At 42.5% G+C, this 25,877-nt stretch overlaps 1 protein-coding gene across 1 annotated transcript; it reads right to left on the reverse strand.

Annotated features, from left to right (window-relative positions):
- Window positions 1-2,774: 2,774 nt before the first annotated feature.
- PTGFR (prostaglandin F receptor) lies at window positions 2,775-5,628 on the reverse strand. The gene is made up of 2 exons (XM_001511964.4): window positions 5,546-5,628; window positions 2,775-3,713 (listed from the first exon to the last, which is right to left on the reverse strand). The coding sequence occupies exon 2, from the start codon at window positions 3,636-3,638 to the stop codon at window positions 2,775-2,777; it is 864 nt and encodes a 287-aa protein (XP_001512014.2). The 5' UTR covers window positions 3,639-3,713; window positions 5,546-5,628.
- Window positions 5,629-25,877: the final 20,249 nt, after the last annotated feature.

Here is a 25,877-nt window from a genome sequence, read left to right on the forward strand (position 1 = left end):
TGGGTTCTAATCCCAGTTCCACCACTCATCAGCTGTGTGACTTTAGGCAAGCCACTTCACTTCTCGGCGCCTCAGTTCCCTCAACTGTAAAATGGAGATGAAGACTGTGAGCCCACATGGGACAACCTGATTACCTTATATCTACTCAGGGCTTAGAACAGTGCTTGGCACATAGTAAGTGCTTAACAAATACCAAAATTATTATTATTATTTTATGAATATTGGGTGCCAACTCAAACTGAATTTTAAAATAATTTAATTTAAGCACTCTTTAAAGAATATAAAATGTTATGCTCTAACCTACAATGAGATCAAGAAGGATGTTTTCTTCTGGATCCTGTGGCCCCATGAAAATGTCATGAAATTAGGACAGTTCCCTAATGGGTATTGATACGCTCTGTAGTAGATCTCAATGCCCACAGTAATGCTAAGTCAGAAAAGATGGCTTCAACATTACCTAGAACTAGCCCACAGCCCTCTCTCTGAGGTAAGACCGGCCAAGAGGGAAGGGATCTCTGTTGACCTTAATGGCTAGAGGAGAAAGAAGCACTTGCCCAGGAGTGAGGAGATTCCCCAATGCCTCCATAGGCTGGGGGGTAGAGAAATACCCCTCATGGGGTTCGCTGCTCTCATGGGGAATTATTGTGGTGCTGTTCAGCAGTTACTCCAGGAATACAGCCATCAGCAATCTGGTGTTGTTTGGAGAGACCAAGTGTGGCCCTTTGACCCCTCATCTGACTCCTGGTCTCATTCCCCCTTCCCCTTCCCTCAGCACTGTGCTAATTTGTATATATTATTTATTACCCTATTTATTTTGTTAATGAAGTGTACAACCTCTTGATTCTATTTATCTTGATAATGTTGTCTTGTTTTTGTTTTGTTCTGTTTTGCTCTGCCATCTCCCCCATTTAGACTGTGAGCCCGTCATTGGGCAGGGATTATCTCTATCTGTTGCCGAATTGTACATTCCAAGTGCTTAGTACAGTGCTCTGCACATACTAAGCACTCAATAAATACTATTGAATGAATGAATGAGTGGTCTCAGATAGCCCCAGTTATAAACTCCAACCCAGAAGTTCAAATGAGACCCAGAAGTGCCCTCCATCTTCTGCAGATTTTAATTTTTTTTTTTTGAGCTGAAGGGGGCTACTTTCTGTTGGATATAAGAAACAAAGCATACATCAAGGCGTTATTTCATGATTCCAGATAAGTCCCTCAACTCCTTCCCCAAAGTCAGAAAACAATCAATCATACAGATTGAGTGTTTACTGTATGCAGACTGAGCACTGTACTAAATGTTTGGGAGAGTACTACAGAGTTGGTAGACTTTCCCTTGATCCCCTATGCCCTGACCCAGTTCACAAAATGGAGTCTCTCCAGCCCAGAAGATTGAATCAGAGAAAGGAAGGTCCTCAATCAATCAATCGTATTTACTGTGTGCAGAGCACAGTAATAATAATAATGATGGCATTTGTTAAGCGCTTACTATGTGCCACACATCATATTAAGTGTTGTACTAAATACCTGAAAGAATATAATATAAGAGAGTTGGTAGACATGATCCTTTCTCACAGTAAGCTAATAGTCTAGAGGGGGACAGACGTTAATTTAAATAAATAAATTACAGATATGTACATAAGTGCTATGGGGTTGAGGGAGCAGTGAATAAAGGATGTAAATCCTTGTGCAAGGGTGACAGAAAGGAGAGGAAATGCAGGATCAAGAAATGAGAATCTGATAAACACCTAATATACTTGGGTTGCAATAACACAATAGGGGGTAAGGTGGACCATGTCCCCTAAAACTTGCTTATAACCTAAGGTTTCTGAATTTCAATTCAGCCATTAAGCTGCATCACCAATTCCCATCAGAAAGTGCATTGAAAGGTATTCACTGCACCAAGTCACCAATAAAGCAGAGAGTCATGGCTCAAGGTCTAGGGGCTCCAGTTTTCTTATTTTCTATTCTTTTCACTCAGTGAGTCAACAATAATAAGGATACTAACTCATCCCTAGGGTTCCTGGGAAAGATAAAATTATCTGAATACTAAAGCATAAATGAATACTAAATACTAAATAAAACCAAATGAAAGTTCCCCTTTTTCAAGCATGCTTCAAGCTAATCCGAACTGAACTATTCAACTGCACCTAAAATTGTTCTGGCCAAGGCCAGCTCTTCCCCCGCAAATACATCTTTACTCTTACTATCTAGACAATTCAGCACAAAAAATGCTTTTTATATCCAAATTATGATACTCACCTCAATTCTTAGTTTCTGTTTGCCTAAGGAGGCTTAGCAATACCGGGTGGGGACTGGTCAATTAAACTCGGCCGCTCTCTTAACACCCTGAAACCGTATTATGTAATTTTCAACTAAGTCATGTTTGAGTCTACCTCTTCTTTCAGAGCTCAGACATGGTCCTTTCACACTGTAATAAATAGGTTTGTTTGTTTGTTGGGTGGTTTGGTTTTTTTTGGTCTTTGCAAGGAAAACCATGTTCACCAGCTCAAAAACAAGCTATCACTGTTATTATGGTTTTAGGATTACATTGTGAACTGGAAATATTATGGTTAGAAACGTTTTGCAACAAAGTTACTTTAATTCCACATGCAAACAACAATAACTGCAAGACATAAGTGGTTTGAATCCCGTACCAAGGAGTGGGGTGCTAAAATAACACATTCCAGGAAGTTAGTGGAATATTTAGACGGAACTGTGTTTCTCCTCAGAGCTTAAAAGATTGAAAAAACCAAATACAAAACACAAGTCAACAATCAAAAATATAAAATATAAAGTGGACAAGCTGTAGAAACAGAACCAGTAAAAATATAGGTTCTTACCAGAAATGGGCTCCAGCAAATGCAGGAGACACACATTATGGCCAAGAGCTGAATGATCATTTCAAAATGATGAGACCTGCCTTGTCGGTGCTGTTGACCTTTAAATTTTACCCTTAAAAGTGTAATTCCAGTGATGGCATTGCATAAAAAGGAAATACCCAGGGCTAGCAACCCAAGAAAAGAAAAAAGCAGAAGAAAAAACCTGTCTTCCCAGTCTTGGATGTGTTCTGTTTTGTAGAAGCACCAGGTCCTTGATGCTTGAATTGCATAGGCTCGAAATCTAACTATTGGCAGTAAAGCAACGAAAACGGCAAAAAGACATACTCCGGTCAACATCATTTTCACATGTTTGGATGTCATTTTTGTAGAGTGGAATATTGGTTTGGTGACCCCAATGCACCGTTCGACTGCCATCACACTGCCCAGGAAGAGAGGGCACAGTCCGAAAAACACCATGCACATGCCAAAAACACTGCAAAGAACGTTAAATTGGTTAAAGCGGATCCAGTCTTTATCAGAGGCATAGACAAAAACCGCTATGGCTCCATTGATGAGGTGGCCAAACAGATCTGTGATAACTAAGCCACTAGCAAACAGCAAAAAAGATGCCTTTGACTTCTGTCTAAATCTTTGATATGCCTTCATGAGAATTACTATGGCAAGACTGTTTGACAGGATTCCCACTGTCATGAAGATTACCGAAAAAAATACCGAAAGCCTTTTTTCTGTTTGGCAGGTTGTGTTTGAAAGGATCCCGATTGCCGGCAACAGTGGGGGCCTGGAATTGTTCATGGACATTGTGGTGGAGGTGAGCTGTTCACTCAAGACATCTCCGACTCATAGCAGTTCAGAAGTCCTGCATTCAAAAGGCATCTGCAATGGTAAAATAAACCCAAGTTATGAAAAATCTCATCACTGCTCATCTGACATTTAAACAGAAGCTCTGTGGTAGAAATGAGGGGTTTTTTGACCTATCATGAACAGCGTTGTGTAATAGCGTAGAGCAACACGCATCTGAATATGTTTTTATGTTTACTTTCCAGCCAGCCTAACAAAAATTACACTGGTGATTAAACTGCAGGGTGGAAAAACAAATTTAGGTTCTCCTGGTATTCCGGCTGAGAAAAAAGTATCCCAAGACATAATCCTAAAGCTAGTGCCTTTCTGAGAGAGAATTATCACATTAGTCGCAAATCAGAAACACACAGTGCTGAATCAAGATGCCCCACTCCTTTCCCCCTCTCTTTCAGAAGCAGAGTCCAGAAGTTGTTTTCCAAGAGTTTACTGATTTTTCATATCTCAGCATGAGAAGATTGTTGAATGATCATCTTCCTATTTCTTTTTTTTTATCCTTTTGGGGAAAATGTCCCTCAGTTTAGAAGTCAAAACTGTACAGAAGCGCACGACTTAGTGGAAAGAGCCCAGACTTGGGAGTTAGAGATCATGGGTTCTAATCCCAGATTTGCAGCTTGTCAGCTGTGTGACCTTGGGCAAGTCATTTCACTTCTTTGGGCCTCAGTCACCTCATTTGGAAAATGGGGATGAAGACTGTGAGCCCTACATGGGACAACCTGATTACCTTGTATCTACCCCAGCACTTAGAACAGTGCTTGGCACATAGTAAGTGCTTATCAAATACCAACATTATTATTATCATTATTATTATGTGCAAACTTCAAAAAAAATAAAGAAATCAGCACATTGGATTAGCCTCCTGACCAAAATTTAAGGTTGCCACTGGCCCCTAGAAACAATGTCTGGACAAGGACCCAAAAAGCCACTGCAGTTCTGAAATTAGATATTAATTAGTTCATTCAATAGTATTTATTGAGCACTTACTATGTGCGGAGCACTGTACTAAGCGCTTGGAATGGAAAATTCGGCGACAGAGACAATCCCTACCCAATAAAGGGAGGCGAATTTGACCCTAATGCGGTAAGAGTGTTATCTATAGCTGTTGCAGAGGTCGGAGGAGGGGGAGAACCAACTCTTTGGGTGCAGTCCCATCTGGCTGAAAAGTGGAGGCCCCCCCCAAAAAAATGGGTTTCACCTTAAGTAGATAGGCTTATTTATTTAGTTCCTTGTGGGAAATAGAGAAACACACTCCCCCACACCCAGCCACCCACCCACAGTCAGGCTGACACCCCCGGGAGCTCCCCTTGCACCCAGGACTGGGCAGGCCGGACCAGGCCAGGCCGGACCGGGCCAAACGAGGCTGCTCTTCTGGGACTCCTAGCCGGCTCCTTTCAGTGGTCACTTTCCCCAGAGCTCCTCTTGCCTCCAAACCTCCAACTTGGAGAACTTTTCCGGAGGCTGGCTGGGAAAAGGGGGGGACCCAGGAGAGGGGGATCCACTGCTTGGGGAAGGCGCCTGCGGGTCTGGGTGGGGGGTCTGGGGCAGGCTGGGGAGCTGGGGGGGGTGGTCCAAAAACGGGATGCGGGGGACCCACCGGGGGCAGGATGCGGGGGTCCCAGGTGCGGGGATAGGCTGGGGGGGGGGACCTGGGGGCGGCTGCAACGTCCAGGGGAAGGGGCGAGGGGCACGGGGATGGGAGCATCCCCCGCAGAGGGCATCCTGCCTGCCAGGCCCGGATCGGGGGGCACCTCGGGGAGGAAGGACCGGACGGCCAGGGGGCTTCGGGTGTTGGGGGGCGGGGGGGGGGGGAGAAAGTTTGAGGTCAATGGGGGGCGGGGAGGGGGCTCTACCTGAGTGGCCCAAGTTGCCTGTCCGGGCATCCGGAGGCTCCCGCCCTGCTGTCCGGCCACATGCTCGCCCGGCCGCTCTGCACGCCTCCTCCTCCTCTTCTCTTCCTCTCCCTCCTCCTCTTCTCTTCCTCCTCCTCTTTTCCTCCTCCTCTTCTCTCCCTCCTCCTCCTCTCTTCCTCCTCCTCTTCTCTCCCTCCCTCCTCTTCTCTCCCTCCTCCTCTCTTCCTCCTCCTCTTTTCCTCCTCTTCTCCTCCTCTTCCTCCTCCTCCTCCCCTCCCCGCAGGCAGCCCCCCCAGCTCTGTCCCCCTCCCCCTGCGCCCCCAGATTTATTATAGGGGTGCGAACTCCCCCCCTCCCCCGCCCCCCGCCGGGCCGGAGCGGTTAGAAGAGAGTGTGAACCCTAACCTTCCCTGCCGCAGATCGGGGGTCGTCCCCCCCATCCACCCCCAAAAGACCCCTCCTCACCCAGCTCCGGGGTTGGGGGGCGCGGCCCGGGGTCAAACCGGCCGGCAGGGCCAAAGGGGGCTTGGCTCCAGCACCCACATGGACCGTCGGATCTTGCGGGCCGCCCGGGCTCAAGCTCTTCAACCTGCTCTCCTGCTTTTTTACTTCTCAGCAGCAGATGGGGAAAAGCAAACCGAAATGGGTGTATTTAAGAGTGTGGCTTTTTTTTTTCTTTTTGGAGGGAGGGAGGGAGAAAAGAGTTTTTCTTCCCATCTACCCAGGGTGAATTCCTCTAACAGTGCCCCTGAGTGGAAACAAATTGGAATTTTTTTTTATTATATTATCCATATTATGTTACTACTTTGTAACTCATATTATACCCTGCTTTGATAGTAATAACTGTGGTGTTCGTTAAGCGCTTACTATGTGCCGGGCCCGGTACTAAGCGCTGGAGTGGATACGAGCAAATCAGGCTGGACGTGGTCCCTGTCCCACGTTGGGCTCACAAGTCTTGATCCCCATTTTACAGATGAGGTAACTGAGGCCCAGAGAAGTGATGTGACTTGCCCAAGTTCAAACAGCAGAGAGGTGACAGAGCAGGGACTAGAACCCATGACGTTCCGATTCCCAGGCCCGTGCTCTCTCCACTGAGCCATGCTGCTTCTCAGACGTGCAAGATCAACAGATCAGACACAGTCTTGGTCCCACAGAGGGTTTGCAGTCCTTTGGGAGGGAGAGCATGTGTGGCCTCTGTTAACATCCATCAATCAACCTATCAATGGTATTTAATGAGCACTTATTGTTTGCAGAGCACTGTATTAAGGACTTGGGTGAGGACAATCCAACAGAGTTGGTAGACAAGTTCCCTGCCCATAAGAAATTTACAGTGAAGAGAGAGACAGCCATTCAAATAAATTAAGGATTTGTGCATAAGTGCTGAACAACTGATGATGGGATGAATATCAAGTGCTTAATGGGTACAGATCCAATTGCAGAGACAAAAAAGGAGGGAAAGAGAGTAGAAGAAACCCTGGCTTAGCCTGGGAAGGCCAATTGGAGGTTTTGTTTTTTTTAATGTTCTCTGTTAAGTGCTTACTGTGTGCCAGGCACTGTACCAAGCCCTAGGGTAGATATGATGATGATGATGGTATTTTGTTATTTGGTCATGGGTTCGAATCCCAGCTCTGCCACTTGTCAGCTGTGTGACTGTGGGCAAGTCACTTAACTTTTCTGTGCCTCAGTTACCTCATCTGTAAAATGGGGATTAAGACTGTGAGCCTCACATGGAACAACCTGATTACCCTGTATCTACCCCAGTGCTTAGAACAGTGTTTTGCACATAGTAAGCACTTAATGAATACCAACATTATTATAATGATTAAGCACTTACTATGTGCCCAGCACTGTTCTAAGCACTGGGATATATGCTAAGTTCAGACCCAATCCGTGTCCCACATGGAGGCTCACAGTGTTAATCCCCATTTGATAGATGAGGTAACTGAGGCACAGAGAAGTGAAGTGACTTGCCCAAGGTCACAGCAGATAAGAGTCAGAGTCAGGATCAGAACCCAGATCCTCAGACTCTCAGGCTCATTCTCTTTCCTCTAGGCCATGTTGCTTCTCTTGAAGGCTTTGAAAAAGGGGAGAATAGTAGTCGACCATATATAAAAGGGGAGGATCTGCAGAGAGGTAGGGGTCTGCAGAGAGGTAGAAGAGATTGAGATATATTGAATAGATTGATATTAGAGGAGAAAAGTGTGCAGGATGGGTTGTAATAGAAAATCAGTGAGGAAGGTTGAAAGGATGGAAGGACTTTATGTATGAGGCAGAGGTAGATGGGCAAGCCGTGGAAGTTGTTGAGAAATGGGGACAGGTGAATTGAACAATTTTTTAGAAAAATGATCCAGGCAGCAGAATGAAGTATGGACTGGAGTGGAGAAAGATAGGAGGCAGTGAAGTCAGTAAGGAGGCTGATGTAGTAGTCAAGGTGGGATAGGGTAAGTGCTTGGATCAGCCTAGTAGCAGTTTGGATGAAGAAGAAAGGGTAGATTTTAGAGATCTTGTGAAGGTAGAACTGACAGGATTTGGTGAGAAATTGAGTAAGAAGGTTGAATGGGAGAGATGAGTTCAATTCAATCAGTCATATTTATTGAGCTTTCACTGCATGCAGCACCATGTTCTAAGCACTTGGGAGAATGCAAGACAATATAATAGACACATTCCCTGCCCACATCAAGCCTTCAGTCTGCCAAGGGTACAGACTTGTGAGGTAGGGAGGTTAGTGGAGGGCAGGGCCACCATTAGGGAAATTTAGCCATGACTGGAGCTCTTCACCTCAAAGGGAATTATAGCTAGATTATTGGGATAGTTGAAGAGAAGTGATACTAGCTATATGTGGTTAGAGAAACTCCTGTTTTTCCTTTTGTCTTCATTTGGGAAGGATTGAACTCAGCACCTTTTTTGGACATCAGAAAATTAACAAATTAACAATAGACACATTCCCTGCCCAGAGCGAGCTTACAGTCTAGAAGAGGAGCTTACGGTCTAAGGTATAATACAGCAATAAGGTACAATATAACAGAGTTGGTAGGTATATTCCCTGCCCACAACAAGCTTACAGTCTAGAGGGGGAGATTGATCTGCCATTGATTTTGTCTCTCAATCAATCATATTTATTGAGGATTTACTGTGTGCAGTTTGCCAAGACCTCTAAAGCAGGCCTGTGTTCTATGGCAGGTTGACTTTACCACCCCATAGCGTGATTCACAAAAGGCAGAAAGCAGATTTTCCTCACTTCCCTTTGTCCATGAAATGCTGCCACCATTTTACCACTACATGAAAGAGGATTACCACATGGAAATAAAATCCTTCTCTGGTCTAATCTGAGAGGTGACCTATAAATTCCTGGAAAATAAAAAGCGTTAAAATACTAAAGTAGCATGAAATATACTATCCACTCACCTTTAAAATGACTGCAATTTGTTCCCTGTAATGGAAACTGAGGTGAAAAAATCAAACAACATAAATTTTATAGCCCAAAATAAATTTAGTGCTACAATGTTATCCAACTTTCAAAATCAGATCTGATTTAAACCAGTCATTAAAAAGGAATTTTTAGAGTCTTTTTCCTACTCTGGCAACTTTTGAAGGCTATACAAATATCACACAAAGATAAAGTGTTCCAAATGTTGAAACTGCTTCTATTAGCACTGGTATTTATTGAGTGCCCATTGGGTGCAAGGAACTGTACTAAAGATTTACCTTCCCTAAACTAAATTCGTTGCTGTTACCCAGAAGCTTCTGCAACAGACTGCAAGCACATTTCTGCTTTGCCTCAGCTGGACATCTCATCTCTTTACACTGGAAACTATTGAATTCACTCACTTGCCAAAAGTTGTGGAAAACCAATTTCCACCATCTTCTAGTGAAACCGTTGGGAGAATAAACCAACTAACTGGCCACAGGAGCAAAAAGGAAAATTGCAAACCAGGACATTTTACTAGCATTATTATAATCCAGTTTCCTCAGAAAAAGCAGAGAGAAAGAGAGAACAACGTGTGACTCAACAGAAGAGGGAAGCAAAAGGAAATAAAACACTTTGGTAGAAAAGTAACAAATCCACATGAGCCTGCCCCAGTGGTAGCAGCATGTGCCGCTTTTTCTGAGCAGGGAGGAATTCAAAGCTGAAATTTTGTATAATTCAAATACCGCTTTGGAAATGAGATTTGAGGGTTCCACTCAGTTGTTAATTTTACAGTAAATACAGCTGGCTCGAATGGAAACTTAAAGAAAGGGAGTCATTGTGCAACTGACTACACACTATGAAGATGTGTTCTCGGTAGCAAACGCCACTTGAATGGGATCCAGATGTTTTCCTTGAAGAGCAACGTTCAGTTACAAGAGACAGGTGGAGAGGTGTGGAATGGGACTGATGAAGGGAAATGCAGTAATACTGAGGCCTAGATGAGATCTAACAAAGATCAGTGGGGGCTGCATTTTCAAAACTGAAAATTATTCATTCAATAGTATTTCAATAGTATTTATTGAGCACTTACTAGGTGCAGAGCACTGTACTAAGTGCTCGGAATGTACAAATCGGTAACATATAGAGACAGTCCCTGCCCTCTGATGGGCTTACAGTCTAATCGGGGGAGACAGACAAGAACAATGGCAATAAATAGAATCGAGGGGAAGAGCATCTCATTAAAACAATAGCAAATAAATAGAATCAGGGTGATATACATCTCATTAACAAAATAAATAGGGTAATGAAGATATATACAGTTGAGCAGACGAGTACAGTGCTGAGGGAATGGGACGGGAGAGGGGGAGGAGCAGAGGGAAAGGGGGGAGAAGAGGGTTTAGCTGTGGAGAGGTGAAGGGGAGGGGTAGAGGGAGCAGAGGGAAAAGGGGAGCTCAGTCTGGGAAGGCCTCTTCGAGGAGGTGAGCTTTAAGTAGGGTTTTGAAGAGGGGAAGAGAATTAGTTTGGCGGGGGTGAGGAGGGAGGGCGTTCCAGGACCGCGAGAGGACGTGTCCCGGGGGTCGACGGCGGGATAGGCGAGAACAGGGACAGTGAGGAGGTGGGCGGCAGAGGAGCAGAGTGTGCGAGGTGGGCAGTAGAAAGAGAGAAGGGAGGAGAGGTAGGAAGGGGCAAGGTGATGGAGAGTCTTGAAGCCTAGAGTTACAAATATCTAAACAGATAGCAATCCTTTTCTACATAAAGTAGCAGAAATGCTCTAATAATTATAATAATTGTGGTATTTGTTAAAGACTTACTGTGTGCCAAGCTCCGGAGTAGATACAAGCAAATCAGGTTGGATACAGTCCCTGTCCCATGTGTGACTCTCAGTCTTGATCCCCATTTTACAGTTGAAGTAACTGAAGCACAGAGAAATAAAGTGACTTACCCAAGCCCACACACCAGACAAGTGGCAGAGCTGTCATTAGGTCCCAGGATCTTTGTATTCCTAGGCCTGTGCTCTATCCACTATTCCACACTGCTTCTCTATAAGAAGTAGCTAGAACTGAAAGCCCAAATATACTCCCAAGAGTGTAGAATCATCTGTGCTTATTCACTCAGTGTTCTCAGGCATTCATGCAGGTATCCTATCCCACTTTGACTACTACATGAGCCTCCTTGCTGACCTCCCTGCTGCCTCATGTCTGTTCCCACTCCAGTCCACACTTCACTCTGCTTCCCGGATCATTTTTCTAAAAAAAAAATCAGTTTTCCCTCCATACTATAAACTTGTTAATAATAATAATGATGATGGCATTTGTTAAGTGCTTACTATGTTCAAAGCACTGTTCTAAGCACTGGGGAGGATACTAGGTGATTGGGTTGTCCCACATGTGGCTCACAGTCTTAATCCCCATTTTACAGATGAGGGAACTGAGGCACAGAGAAGTTAAGTGACTTGCCCAACGTCGCCCAGCTGACAAGCAGTGGAGCTGGGATTTGAACCCAAGACCTCTGACTCCCCAGCCCGTGCTCTTTCCACTGAGCCATGCTGCTCCTCTTGTTGTGGACAGGGAACATGTTTACCAACTCCTGCTGCATTGTACTCCCCCAAGCACTTAATACAGCGTTCTACAAATAGTAAGCATTCAATAAACATGATTAATTAATTGATTGGTCCATGTCTCCTCTCTCCTCAAGAACCTCTAAAGTTGCTTATTCACCTCTGCATCAAGCAGAAACTCCTTTCCATAGTCTTTAAAGCACTCAATCAGCTCTCCCCTCCACCTTACCTCACTGATTTCCTACTACAACCACCAGCCTACTCACTGTACCTCAATCTCATTTCAAACTATCATACTCTGTCACCAAATACCGTTGGTTCTCCCTTCGCAATATCTCTAGAACCAGCTCCTTCTTCTCCATCCATACTGCCACCACCTGATCCGAGCATTTGCAATATCCCAACTTGACTGCTGCATTAGCCTCCTCGCTGACCTCCCTGCCTCCAGCCTCTCCACTCCCATACCATATCTCACTCTGCCCCCTGGATCATTTTTTTAAAATATCATTTTGTGCACTTCTTGCCACTCCCCAGTAAACCACAAAACCAACTATGGTTACCCATTCCACTCTGTATCAAGGGGAAAGTCCTGGACATCTGTTTCAAAGCACTCAACTGACTTTCATTTATTCTCCCGCCTCTCCCACCCCACCCTAGCATGAAAGTAAGTCAGTCAGTTGTATTTATTGAGCGCTTTGTGTATGCAGAGCACTGTATTAAATTCTGGGGAGAGTACAACATTCATTCAATCGTATTTATTGAGCACATGTGTTTAGAGCACTGTACTAAGCACTTGGAAAGTACAATTCGGCAACAGATAGAGACAATCCTTACCCAACAATGGGCTCATAGACTCATTCCCAGCCCACAATGAGCTTACAGTCTAGAGAAAAAATGAAAGGTTTGCTCCTCTCAAGCCCAACTACTCACTACTTCTCATTCTCTGTCCTTTTACTGTTGAATTTTTGCTTACACCTTTCTCCTGCCTGGAATCCCCACTTTCTTAACATCTAGCAGACCATAGCTCTCCCCCATCTTTAATGCCCTCTGGAATCACATCTCCACCAGGAGTCTTTTTCTTATTAATCTACTAATACCCCACTTTATTTCCCTCACTTCAACTTTTTTAAAAACACCTAAGCTCTTGGGAAACTCACCTCACCCCCTCCATCATATTTATAATAATAATAATGTTGGTATTTGTTAAGCGCTTACTATGTGCCGAGCACTGTTCTAAGCGCTGGGGTAGACATAGGGGAATCAGGTTGTCCCACGTGGGGCTCACAGTCTTAATCCCCATTTTACAGATGAGGGAACTGAGGCACAGAGAAGTGAAGTGACTTGCCCACAGTCACACAGCCGACAAGTGGCAGAGCTGGGATTCGAACTCTTGAGTTTATACTTTATTGCTTCAACCTACCCATAATTTATTTTAGTGTCTGTCTCTCCTACTAGTTTGTAAGCTCCGGAGGGCAGAGATAATGTCTACTATCGCTAAGGTGTAGAGATTGTGCTTAGTATACTGCTCTGCACAGAATAATGATAATAATTATTATTATCACTATGGCATTGATAGTGTGCTAAGTGCTGGGGTAGTTACAAGAGGATCAGGTTGGGCAAGGCCCCTTTTCCACATGGGACTCATAATCTTAAGGGAGAGGGGCAAATGGAATTTACTCCCCATTTTACAGATAAGGAAACTGAGGCACAGAGAAGTGACTGCCCAAGTTTATACAGTCAGCAAGTGGCATTATTGGTTGATTGCTTGAAGACATCACTGATGGTGAAATTTCACTTTCATGGGAGGCGGGGATAACACTTTTTGATGTGGTCCCATGAAGACCATAACTGGGGTCATGCAGTCAAGAATTCAGTAGCAGCAGTGGATACTTGGAGAAACAAAGTGAATTTAATCTTACTTGAAATCTCAATCCCATCGTTACTATTGTCACCATGCTGCATTATGAGTTATCCAAATTCTTTCTGAACTCATTGATGTTTTGTGCCCACGTAACTTCCCAAGAGCATCTAATTCCATAAACTTACCATCTGTTGTGTGGAAACGATTTTCCTTATGTTTGTTTTTCATTCAATTCAATCGTATTTATTAAGCACTTGCTGTGTACAGAACACTGTAGTAAATTTTGAATCTATCTTAAGTTTTCATTGTGTGCTTCCTCATCTCATGTTTATAGATTTGATGAACAAGCCCATATTGTCCTGTCCATGATTTGTCCTTCATGATTTGGTCAATTTCAATCACGTTCTCTACAATCTGTCTTCTTTCCTTCCTTCCTTCCTTCCCTTCTTCCTTTGTCTTTCTTTTTCTTCCTTTCTTCCTTTCTGTCTTCCTTCTCCATTGTTTACAAGAAACACCATCTTCAGTATTTATTGAACCCCAACTGTGTGCAGAGCACTACACTAAGCATTGTGGAAAAATACAAAGATGATCATAATAATAATAATGGTATTTGTTAAGAGTTTACTATGATGATGATGGTATTTGTTAAGCATTTACTATATGCCAAGAACTGTATATGCTGGGGTAGATACAAGGTAATCAAATTGTCCCACATGGGGCTCACAGTCTTAATCCCCATTTTACAGATAAGTGAGGCCCAGAGAAGTTAAGTGACTTGCCCAGTCACACAGCTGACAAATGGCAGAGCCGAGATTAAAACCCATGACCTCTAACTCCCAAGCCCATTCTCTTTCCACTGAGTCACGCTGTTTCTCTAATCACCTGTATTATTAGAGGTTTAAGCTCTTTGTGGACAGGGAACGTGGCTACCAAGTTATATTTTACTCTCTCAAACATTTAGAACTGGGCTCTGCACACAGTAAGTACTCAATAAACACCACTGTGATTCACTGTCTTACCATGTGGAATAGTTTGTATTAGGTACTTGGGAGAATAAAAACAGACCCATCCCTAGCCCTGAGGGGACTCACAATCGAAGAATAAGTGGAGGGGACATGTGACAGGCACACAGGGAAAGATTGAAATGATAAAGACAGCAGAACAAGGTAAGAAAAGAGGACAGCAGTAAATAGAATAAGTGCTGCAGAACGTTTCAGCTAAAGGAGCAGTTTTCTAGCTTCTCTCTGGCCCAAAGTCCAACAGGCACAATCTTCTCAACATTCTAAAGGTTTGAAAAGTGTATTGTTGCCTGTCACACTCCAGTGTGATGGAAAGTGGCCCCCTGGATGGCATAGAAGGTGGGCACATCTCTCCTCGGTCTCCAGGCTTCGGCATTCAGGTTTATTTTTGAATATATTCATTCAATAGTATTTATTGAGCGCTTACTATGTGCAGAGCACTGTACTAAGCGCTTGATATATCATTATTCTGTTTTCTTTTTTATGTACTTCCTTGCAATTCCTCAATAGGCATCTCTGTCTAAATTCACTGACTTCCTACTACAACCCAGGCCAAACACTTTGCTCCTCTAATGACAATCTACTCACTGTAGCTTGACCTCATCTATCTCCCTCCCCACCCCTGGCCCACATCTCTTTCTGGCCTGGAACTCCCTCCCACTTCACAACTGTCCTTCAGGTTAAAGTGCTTCATATTAAAGTACTCAGTCACCTTTCCCTGTCCTACCTTACCTCACTGCTCTCCTTCTATAACCCAGCCTGCACACTACGCTCCTCTAATGCCATCCTACTCACTATACCTCGATCTCATCTATCTTGCCATTGACCTCTTGCCTCCATCCTGACATGCCCTCCCGCAACAGACGATCACTCTCCCCACCTTCAAAGCCTTTTTGAAGGCTCATCTTCTCCAAGAGACCTTCTTAAGTCCTCATTTTCTCTTCTCCCACTCCCTCTATGTTGCCCTTGAACTTGGATTTGTTCACTTGATCCACCCCTCCCTCAGCCCCACCGCATTTATGTACATTTCCGTAATTTCTTTATTTCTATTAATATCTGTCTCCACCTCTAGACTGTAAGCTCATTTTGGGCAGAAAATGTGTCTACCAACTCTGTTGCATTGTTCTCTCTCAAGCACTTAGTAGAGTGCTCTGCACACAGTAATACTAAATAAGTGATTAATTGATTGAAACCAATGATCACTTTCCTCACCTTCAAAGCCTTATTAAAATTCTATCTCCTCCAAGAGGCCTTCCCCAACTAAGACCTTATTTCTTCTCTGTCTCTCTTCTGAATCACCCTTGCTCTTGGCTTCATATCCTTTATTCACTCTCAGTCCTGCAGCACTTATGTTCCTACCAGTAATTCCTTATAATGAATTATATGAATCTCCCTGTCTAGACTATAAGTTCCTTGTGGGCAGGGAACATCTTTCCCAAATCCATTACATTATACTCCTCTGCATGTTTATTACAGTGCTCTGTACACAGTAAGTGCTCCGTAAATACTTCTGATTGATGATACTCTGAAAAGCCTGTCATTTGCCCAAATACAAAAGGACAAACCAACCAACAAATTTCCTGCACTCCTACCTGCTACCATCAGAATTGGATGTTGATAGACTTCCTGTTTGGAGCCCTCTAGGGTTTAAAGGTTTGTTTAGTTGTTGATCCAAAGTGACTTGGAAGTGGCTATTTTTAAATTACTTTACCAACAATACTTAACGCAACCTCCTGTCTCCCTTTCTCTCTCTTCTTCAGTCCATCCTTCACTTTGGTTGCCTGGATCACTTTTTGGAAAAGCCTTGTAGTCCACATCTCCCCACGCTTAAAAAACCTCCAGTGGTTTCCCGTGCACCTTCACAGCAAACAAGAATTCCTTACCATTGGCTTTAAGACACTCAATCAACTCTCCTTCTCCCACCTTACCTCACTAATCTCCTATTACAACCCAGCCTGCACATTTCAGTCCTCTAATGCCAACTTACTCACTGTACCCCATCTCATTGCCAATCCTTGGTTCATGCCACCTGGAATCACCTCTCCCTTCATATCTGACATACCACAACTCTTCCCAACTTCAAAGCTCTACAAAAATCATATCTCCTCCAAAAGTTCCTCCCTAAGTCCTCACTGCCCCTATTCACCCATGCACTCTGACCTTTACCCTTTAAACACATGATATACAACCCACAGCACTATGTTACATATCTATTTCCCCTATGTGTAATTTATTTGACTGTCTCCTCCTTTAGAGTGTAAGTTTCTTGTGGACAGGAATTGTGCACACCAATTCTATTGTCATGTACTTTCCCAAGCACCTAGTATAATGTTCGAGACACAGTAAATACTCCAATATAATAATAATAATAAGGATGGTATTTGTTAAGTACTTACTGTGTGAAGCACTGTTCTAAGCACTGGGGTTGATACAAGGTAATCAGGCTGTCCCATATGGGGCTCACAGTCTTAATCTGCATTTTACAGATGAGGTAACTGAGGCACAGAGAAGCTAAGTGATTTGCCCAAAGTCACACAACTGATAAGTAGTGGGGCTGAGATTGGAACCCATGACCTCTGACTCCCAAGCCCGTGCTCTTTTCACTAAGCCACGCTGCTTATCTTAACCATGTTTGATTGTTGGTCAGGTAAGCTAGTTAAAACCATTCTAAACTTGCATGGCTGTCTGTCTTGGAATTGGATGGGGCCAAGTGTATGCTCCCATCTCACCTGAGGTCAGGTGAGGATTGAGAGTAGAGAAAAATCCCCAAAGAAATTTGGCTTTCAGGGCTGGATAATTTTTACCTGTCTCCCAGTCCCTTCCTCCAGCCCCAAAAGCCTGGATTTGGAGATGGATCACCAGAACTGTGGGGGATGGGGACTTGGAGCATCCACAAGCTACCAGGGAGTCTGATTTGGATTCACTCCATTTCAATCAATCCATCAACTTCAAAAGACTATGAATGAAATTAAAGAGGAAATCATCTAGAATATTGTGGTTCGTAGTTACTTAGCCAAAATGCATATTAAGAAAAGGAATGTAAACATAAATCATTTTTCTGAAATATTCATTAATGGGAGAAACTAAGGAATGACTCCAGTGTACTCCCAAATAGTCAATCAATAGGTAGTAACTGAGCACTGACTGTCTGCCCAGAGCTCTGTAACTAACACATTGAAGAGTAAAATAGAGTTGGTAGACATTATCCCTGCCCTCAGAAGCTTATGATCTTGTGAGGGTGAAAAAGAAGCACTGTAACAAGTTACAATTAATGAGGAAGTGCTAGAATAGTAAGGTACACGCAGTGGTTGGGTGTGAGGACATAAGTGCTTTGGTGACTTGAATTGCTGAAGCAGCAGTTGGGAACAAATGTTCTTAAACATTCTCTTGCCCCAGTGAGGAGTAACTAACAGACACTGCTAGAATGGCAGTTTGGGGGCCATCTTGCTCATATCGCCTGGCTCTTAACTTCCGGTTATGACTCAGGAAAGAACCTGGAGTCATTGTTGTCTGTTTCTTCAAATCACTGTTTCAGTGTGTGGAAGCAGACAAAAGGACAAACAAATTTCTGAGCATCTTTGGAAAAGGTGCAAGGAATAAGACAAAAACCAAATTTCTTGGACTAAATAAAACCTTGGGTTGTCCACACTTGGAGTTCTGCAGGCAGCCTTTCATATTTTGGGAGTCATACTAGTTGTGGAAAAGGTCCAGAGAAGGACAGCTAAAATAATGAGAGGGTTGGAGCAGTTTGCCAACGAGGAAATTCTGAAGAGATTAGGTCTCTACACTCTGGAACCATGATGGCTGTGAAAGACATGACTGAAGTCTACACGTTTCTGAAGGTTGTGGATAGGATGTACACAGGATTATCATTTATCAAATGGTATATGAGGACAAGGGGGTACTCATTAAAAGCTTGAGATGACCACTTCAAGCCTCACAAAAAAGAAAAGCATGTCAAATTAAAATTTATGTCTCCTCTGAGAAGGCTCCCATGACTAAACTCTTTTCTCCCACCCATTTCCCTTCTCCTAAGTGTCACCTATGCGCTTAAGGCAGGACCCCCTAAGCACTTTAATACCCACTCCAATCCTACTTCCAGAGCATCAATCAATCAATACTATTTATTGAGCATTCACTGTGGGCAGAGCACTGTACTAAGTGCTTGGAAGAGTACAGTATAAAAATCTAACAGAGTTGGTAGACACATTCCCCACCCATAGTGAACTTACAATCTAGAGGAGTGACAGACATTAATTTAAATTATGGATATGCACATAAGTGGCTGTGGGGCCAAGGAAAGGGGTAAGCAAATCAGGTTGACACAGAAGGGAGTAGAAGAGGAAATGAGGGCTTAGTCAGGGAAGGCTCCTTGGAGGAGATGTGCCTTCAATAAGTCTTTGAAAGTGGTGAGACTAATCATCTGTCAGATATGAAGAGGAAGGACATTTCAAGCCAGAGGCAGCACATGGATTGAGTGTCAGTGGTGAGACTAATGAGATCGAGGCATAGTGAGTAGGTCGGTGTTACCGGAGTGGAGTGTACAGACTGGGTTGTAGTAGCAAAACAGTGAGGTGAGGTAGGAGGAGGAAAGGTGATTGAATGTTTTAAAGCCAATGGTAAGGGGGTTCTGTTAGATGTAGAGGTGAATGGGCAACCATTGGATGTTCTCGAGGAGTGAAAAAACATGGACTGAACATTTTGGTAAAAAAAAAAGATCCAGGTAGCAGACTGAAGTATGGACTGGACTGGTGAGATACAGGAGGCGGGGGGTCAGTAAGGAGGCTGATGCAGTTATCAAGGTAGGAAAGAATAAGTGGTTGGATTAACATGATAACAGTTTGGATGGAGAATAAAGAGCAGATATTAGCGATATATCTATACATGTTCTCATTCTGTGTTGCTTCTCCTAATATTTTTATGACTTTTTGTTAAGCCTTTTCTATATGCCAACATTGTACTAAGTCTTGGAGTAGATACGAGCTAATAGGACTGGACACAGTCCCTGTCCCACATGGGGCTCACGGTCTTAATACCCATTTTACAGATGAGGCACAGAGAAGCAAAGTGATTCGCCAAAGGTCATTCAGCAGACAAGTGGGAGAGTCAGAATTAGAACCCATACCCTTCTCACTCCCAGGCCTGTGCTGTAACCATTAGACCATATTGCTTCCACACATCTGCTGGTAGCGTGGCCAAGCAGTCTAAGGTGCTGGATTTAGGCTTTAGCCTCTTTGGGGTTATGGGTTTGAATACCATTGCTGCCATATACTTTTTAGAGAAGCAGCGTGGCTCAGTGGAAAGAGCCTGGGCTTTGGAGTCAGAGGTCATGGGTTTGAATCCAGGCTCTGCCACTTGTCAGCTGTGTGACTGTGGGCAAGTCACTTAACTTCTCCGGGCCTCAGTTACCTCATCTGTAAAATGGGGATTAACTGTGAGCCTCACGTGGGACATCCTGATTACCCTGTATCTACCCCAGCACTTAGAACAGTGTTCTGCACATAGTAAGCGCTTAACAAATACCAACATTATTTATTATTCTATCTATAATTTTAATATACTTCTCCCTAAGCACAGGGATCATATCTACTAACTCCACTGTACTCTCCCAAGCATTTAGAAAGTGCTCCACAGCAGTAAATATTCAATAAATGCAACTGATTGAAAACACTTCTTGACAGTCAGTTCTCCTAGATCAAGAGGGTTGTATTCTTGCAAGACCTCAGGTTAAGAAAAACTTGGGTTGTTGGACTTACCTGTTTCAGCACTGCACACACATTTCACCAGGAGTTTCTTTGATAATGTAGCTAATTAAGGTCAAACAGGCTACCACTGATGGTTAGACTATGAGGTTCCTGTGGATAGAAATGACCTCTGATTTGAATATCTTATAACTCTTCAGAATTTAATGCAATGCTTGGCACAAAATAAGAAGGTCACAAATACAGCCATTGTAGTGGAATTTTGCTAAGTGTGGGAAATTGTGCAGGCAGAAAATACCAATTACTTTTAATGGTATTTGTTTAGTGCTTACTATGTAACAGGCACTGTTTTAAGAGCTGGGATAGCTACAACGTAATCAGTTTGGACACAGTCCCTATCCCACATGGGGCTCACAGTCTTAATCCCCATTTTACAGATGAGGTAACTGAAGCACTTAGAAGTGAAGTGACTTGTCCAAGGTCACCCAGGAGACAAGTGGTAAAGTGGGCATTAGAACCCAGGTCCTTCTCACTCTCAGGCCTATGCTTTATCCATGATGCTTCTCATATATATATACATATATATATATATATTTGAGAAGAACTGAAAAACTGGAAAATGTTCAAAAGTTCCCTCTATAATCTCACAGGTGAATGTCACCATGTTCCTTCATGCATCCTGTGACCACTGTTAGAGACAGAACTCCTCTGGCTGTCTGGTTTGATCAAGTAATATCATTTCTTAAGTTCTTATTTTTTTTTCTAAAACTAAGCTTCTTCAATTGTTTTCTTGATGAAGAGAAGTTTGCTTAGCAAAGTGAACAAATGACTTAATTTTCAAACATTTGCCAGAAGAATCTAGCCACCACACCCAGGGTGGTAATAACAAAAATGCTTAGGCTGTAATTCCAAATCAATCCTGAGGGAAATTCTCCAACTCTTTTGCTGGTAGTTTGAGATCTCACATAGTCCTATCCTTCATTTCTCTTTTGCCAAAGCTGTGATCCACCAATAGCAAGATAAAACTAATCCTTTCTATCTAGTTAGATGTAAGTAAAAATAGTTCAGTACAATATATATGTGGATTTTTTAATGGATTGCAAGTCATTTTATGTGAAAAATGCTTGCAATAATCAAAATATTTGAGAATCAGTTTATTTTCTCCAAACAGACTGTACTTTTTATCGACTTCTAGTCCTAAGAATGATTTCATTCACTTTTAAGCTTAAATAAAACTACAACTATCATATAGGGATGCATAGATGAACTTTTACTGTCAGTGACATCTCCAAGTATGAAGGGCACGTCTACTGCTTTATGGCATAATCATTTTCAATATTTCTTCTGATTTCCCTAAACCTTCTTATGCCTTTTAATTTTTTTAGTTTATTTTAATCTTCTTTTTTCTATTTATTCTCTCTTTCTTATTCCTTCTAGTGACTCATCTACCCCACTTATCTACTCTTTCAATTTGTTCTTTTAAGCATTCTTGTTACTGGGTAGGTTCATGGCAATGAGCATTAATTACTATTTACAAAACAAAACAAAGAATCTCCTAAGGCAGAAGAAAGAAAATAGCAGCTACATCTAATTTAGTTTTGCAGCTGGTTAAACATTTGGACTTTTGCTGCCGTGTAAAAGCATCCCAAAGTAGACCCTCGAATGTCAGGGTAAAATCCTTATTAATGCCCAAGTGTTTCACCAATGGGACTGGATTAAAGAAGCAGCATGGTTTAGTGGAAAAAGCATGGGCTCAGGAGTCAGAGGTCATGGGTTCTAATCCCAGTTCTGCCACTTAACAGCTGTATGAATTTGGGCAAGTGACTTAACTCCTCTGTGCCTCAGTTACCTCATCTGTAAAATGAGGATTAAGACTGCGAGCCACAATATAGCACCACCTGATTACCTTGTCTCTATCCCAGTGCTTAGCACAGTGCTTGGCACACAGTAAGCACTTAACATATACCATTATTATTATTGCTAATATTAAAGGATCTGGGACCTGGAGGAGAGAGAGGAGTACTCTGAGAAGCAAAAAAATTACTATTTCTCCCCTCTCCTACCAATCTGTAGAGCAAAATTGCATTTTAAGCCATCTGCCAATTAGAGTAGAATTGGGCTTGGAGTTGGGTCAGGGAACAATGGTATGGCAGAAGTAAAGGAATTTCCCACAACTGACACAATCCACATCATCACAATATCTTAACTGTCCAATGGTAAACCTTGGAGCAGTGCCTGGATACTTTGCTTCATCACCCTAATATTAATCTGACCTCATCCACAAATTACAGATACTCCAATTCTCCAGAAGAAATGAGCTTACACACCCAGAGAGAGAGAGAAAAAATCAAACTCACAAATATATGCGATCAGTAGTTGACATGAACATAGATTAAATGCACAGATTTTAACACACACGTATATATGTCTGAGTATGCACATATGAATTATGAATTAACACCTTATCATGGCAGAAGAGTTTGCATACACCAGTGAAGCTTAGAGCTATGCCATTGAGAGATATTCTCTCATCAGGGTTACTGATAATGGAAAGATCTAAGCCAAAGCTTCGAACAAAGTTGATTCACCTGTGCTGGGCAGCGAAGGCATAGGAAAGAGTCAAAGGTGGATGATAAAGCGAACAAAATATTGATCAAAGACAATGGCAGGGACTTGAATTTTTTACTGTGCAAAAGGCAGCAATGGTAAACCACTTCCATAATTTTTACCAAGAAAACTCCATGGAAAATCCATAGAGTCACTGTGAATTAGAAATGACTCGACGGCATTTTAAGAGGAAGCACATGGGAACAGAGAAATTCAATTTCAACTGCTTGTGCTGGCCCTGTGGTAAAATTGACCAAATCTTACTTTCCAAAAATCAGTTGCAATTGATTTAAAATGTTGGCCCCTTACTTTTCCAGATCACGGGTGTAGAAATTAAATTAGTGGTACTGTGTTGCCTTGATTCTTCTGGTGTCTCTTAGAAATGGGAAAAAATGTTCCCCTTTTTGAGTGCCACTTAACTGACAGTAAGGAACATCAGAGCTTGTAAAAGTGCCAATCAGAGCTAGTTTCTGCTCCACTAACCAGACATTATGAGCTATCTCTTAGAACACTGGGTCCCTGGAAAATGAAAATTTTGCTCTTTTCACTCAGTAGGACATTTGCTCTTTTACACTTTAATAGATCTGGATTTCTGATGAAGTGATCTTGCTGAAATAATGACTCACTCCTGCCCAAAGGTCCTAGATGATGCTTTTAGTGTTGAGTGCTATTCAGGGAATAGTGAGCATGGAATAGAATAAGATAAAAACCACCAGGTGATTTAATGAGACCAATTTGATTTACCAAAATTAAAATGATCCGAGGCACTGGGAAGCAGTGTGTTGAGAGGAAAGAGCACAGTCCTGGAAGTCAGAGGACTTGGGTTCTAATCCCAGCTCCACTACTTATTTACTCTGTGACTTTGGGCAAGTCACTTAACTTCTCTGTGCCTCAGTTCCATCATCTGTAAAATGGGGATCATTCATTCATTCAATAGTATTTATTGAGCACTTACTATGTGCAGAGCACTGTACTAAGCACTTGGAATGTACAATTCAGCAACAGATAGAGACAATACCTGCCCATTGATGGGCTCACAGTCGAAACAGGGGAGACAGACAGCAAAACAAATCAGAATAAAACAAAAACAAGACAACATCAAGATAAATAGAATCAAGGGGATGTACACTTCATTAAGAAAATAAATAGGGTAATATATAATATCTACAAATGAGCATAGTGCTGAGGGGAAGAGGGAAGAGCAGAGGTCAGGAGGGAGGAGAAGGGGAGCAGAGGGAAAGGGAACAGAGACTCAGTCTGGGAAGGCCTCCTGGAGGAAGTGTGCTCTCAGTAGGGCTTTGAAGAGAGAAAGAGAGTTAGCTTGGCGGTTGTGAGGAGGGAGGGTATTCCAGGACAGCGGGAGGATGTGGTCAACAGCAGGATAGGTTTGAACGGGGGACATTGAGGAGGTGAGCGGCAGACAAGCAGGGTATATGGGGTGGGCAGTAGAAAAAGAGAAGGGTGGTGAGGTGGGGGGCAGGGTGATGGAGAGCTGTTAGCCCCATGTGAGACAACCTGATTACCTTGTATCTACCCCAGCACTTAGCACAGTGTTTGGCACATAGTAAGTGCTTAACAAATACCACCATTATTATTATTATTATTCTGTGTGCCTCAGTTTCCTCATCTGTGTAGAACAGAGACTGTGTCCCATCTGATCATCTTGAATCTACCACAACCCTTAGTGCAATGCCTGGCTCATAGTAAACACTTAACAATCACCAAAAAACAACAAAACAAAGACTGGGCAAATATCATCCTGGTCCTACCAAATTTCCATAGGTGATCATTATAGCAGTTTTCAAAAGGGAGCAGACTACTCAATCTTCCACTACTTTGAAGTGTTAGTAAATTCAGCTCGATGGACTTATGCGAAGCAAAAGTGTTGTCAATCACTTTTCCATTCTACTTTATTGCTTCCAGTTTACTACAACTCTGTCCCATACAAGTCAGAGTATCCAACCTAATGTCATTTGTTTATTTTGTGTTGTATTTTGTCAATTTGTGATGTGTTTTAATGTTTTATCACTCCTGATATGTCTGTCTCCAATCCCTTCTCCCCACTTAAACTTTTAGATAATGTGTCCCTGAGGGATAGGCACCATGTTTGATTGTCATCTATGTATTATCGTCCAGCTTTTAGTTCATTGTTCTGCACATGATAAGTGCTTAAGTACACTGCCTGGCATACAGCAGTTGCTTAACAAATTCAATAAATAAATAATACTACTCCTACTATTGTATTCACTGAATTAAAAAAATAGATTTTTAAATGAAAGTTGACTAAATGTCCATTCAAATTTGCTTTCCTAAGTCTTGCTCGAATGTTTCATATGTCATCAGTTTGTATCTCAAAGATATAAGCGCATTTCCTAAATATAGTGTGCCCACCATGGAAAATAAATATATGATCTGTAGGGCAAAAGCAGTACTGCCTAATAGAAAGAGCATGAACCTGGGAGTCAGAGGACTCGGACTCTGCCAACTGCCTGCTATGTGTTGTGTGCTTGTTTTCAGTATGACCTTTGGAAATTCACTTAACTTCTCTATGCTTCAGTTGCTTCACCTATAAAATGGGGATTAAATACCTATCCTCATTCCCATAGAGGCTCTGAGGTTCATATTGGATGGCCTTTGTCCAAACTGATTAACTTGTATCTACCCTACCACTTAGAATAGTACTTGACACATAATAAGTGCTTAACAAGTATCATAATTATTAATTATTGTAACTATAAAATCCACTTAAAGTTGTGTGAGGAGCAACATAGCCTAGTGGAAAGAGCACAGGATTGGGAGTCAAAGGACCTGAGTTCTAATCCAGATCTACCACCTGCTTACTCTGTGATTTGGGGTGAGTCACTTGACTTCTCTATGCCTTTGTTTCCTGATCTGTAAATGAGGAGCAAATAACTCTTCTATTTCCACTACAGACTGTGAGACAGGGACTGAGTCTAATATGAGTATAATGTATCTATCACAGTTCTTGGCACATAGAAATTAACAGATTACTACAGTCATTATCATTATTATTATTCAAATGTTTCTTTACTCAGAATCATCAGATTTTATAACATACCCAGTGGTCCCAGAACAAAGGTTTTCACTTTATTTAACATGCCATTAATTGTGGCATTTGTTCATCATTTACTATGTGCCACACACTGTGCTAAATAC

This window comes from Ornithorhynchus anatinus, chromosome 4 (assembly GCF_004115215.2).
Source record: "Ornithorhynchus anatinus isolate Pmale09 chromosome 4, mOrnAna1.pri.v4, whole genome shotgun sequence".
Lineage (NCBI taxonomy): Eukaryota > Metazoa > Chordata > Mammalia > Monotremata > Ornithorhynchidae > Ornithorhynchus > Ornithorhynchus anatinus.

Excerpts from the sequence above, each read along its gene's own strand:
- PTGFR (XM_001511964.4), bottom strand. The coding sequence starts at position 3,638 with ATGTCCATGAACAATTCCAGGCCCCCACTGTTGCCGGCAATCGGGATC.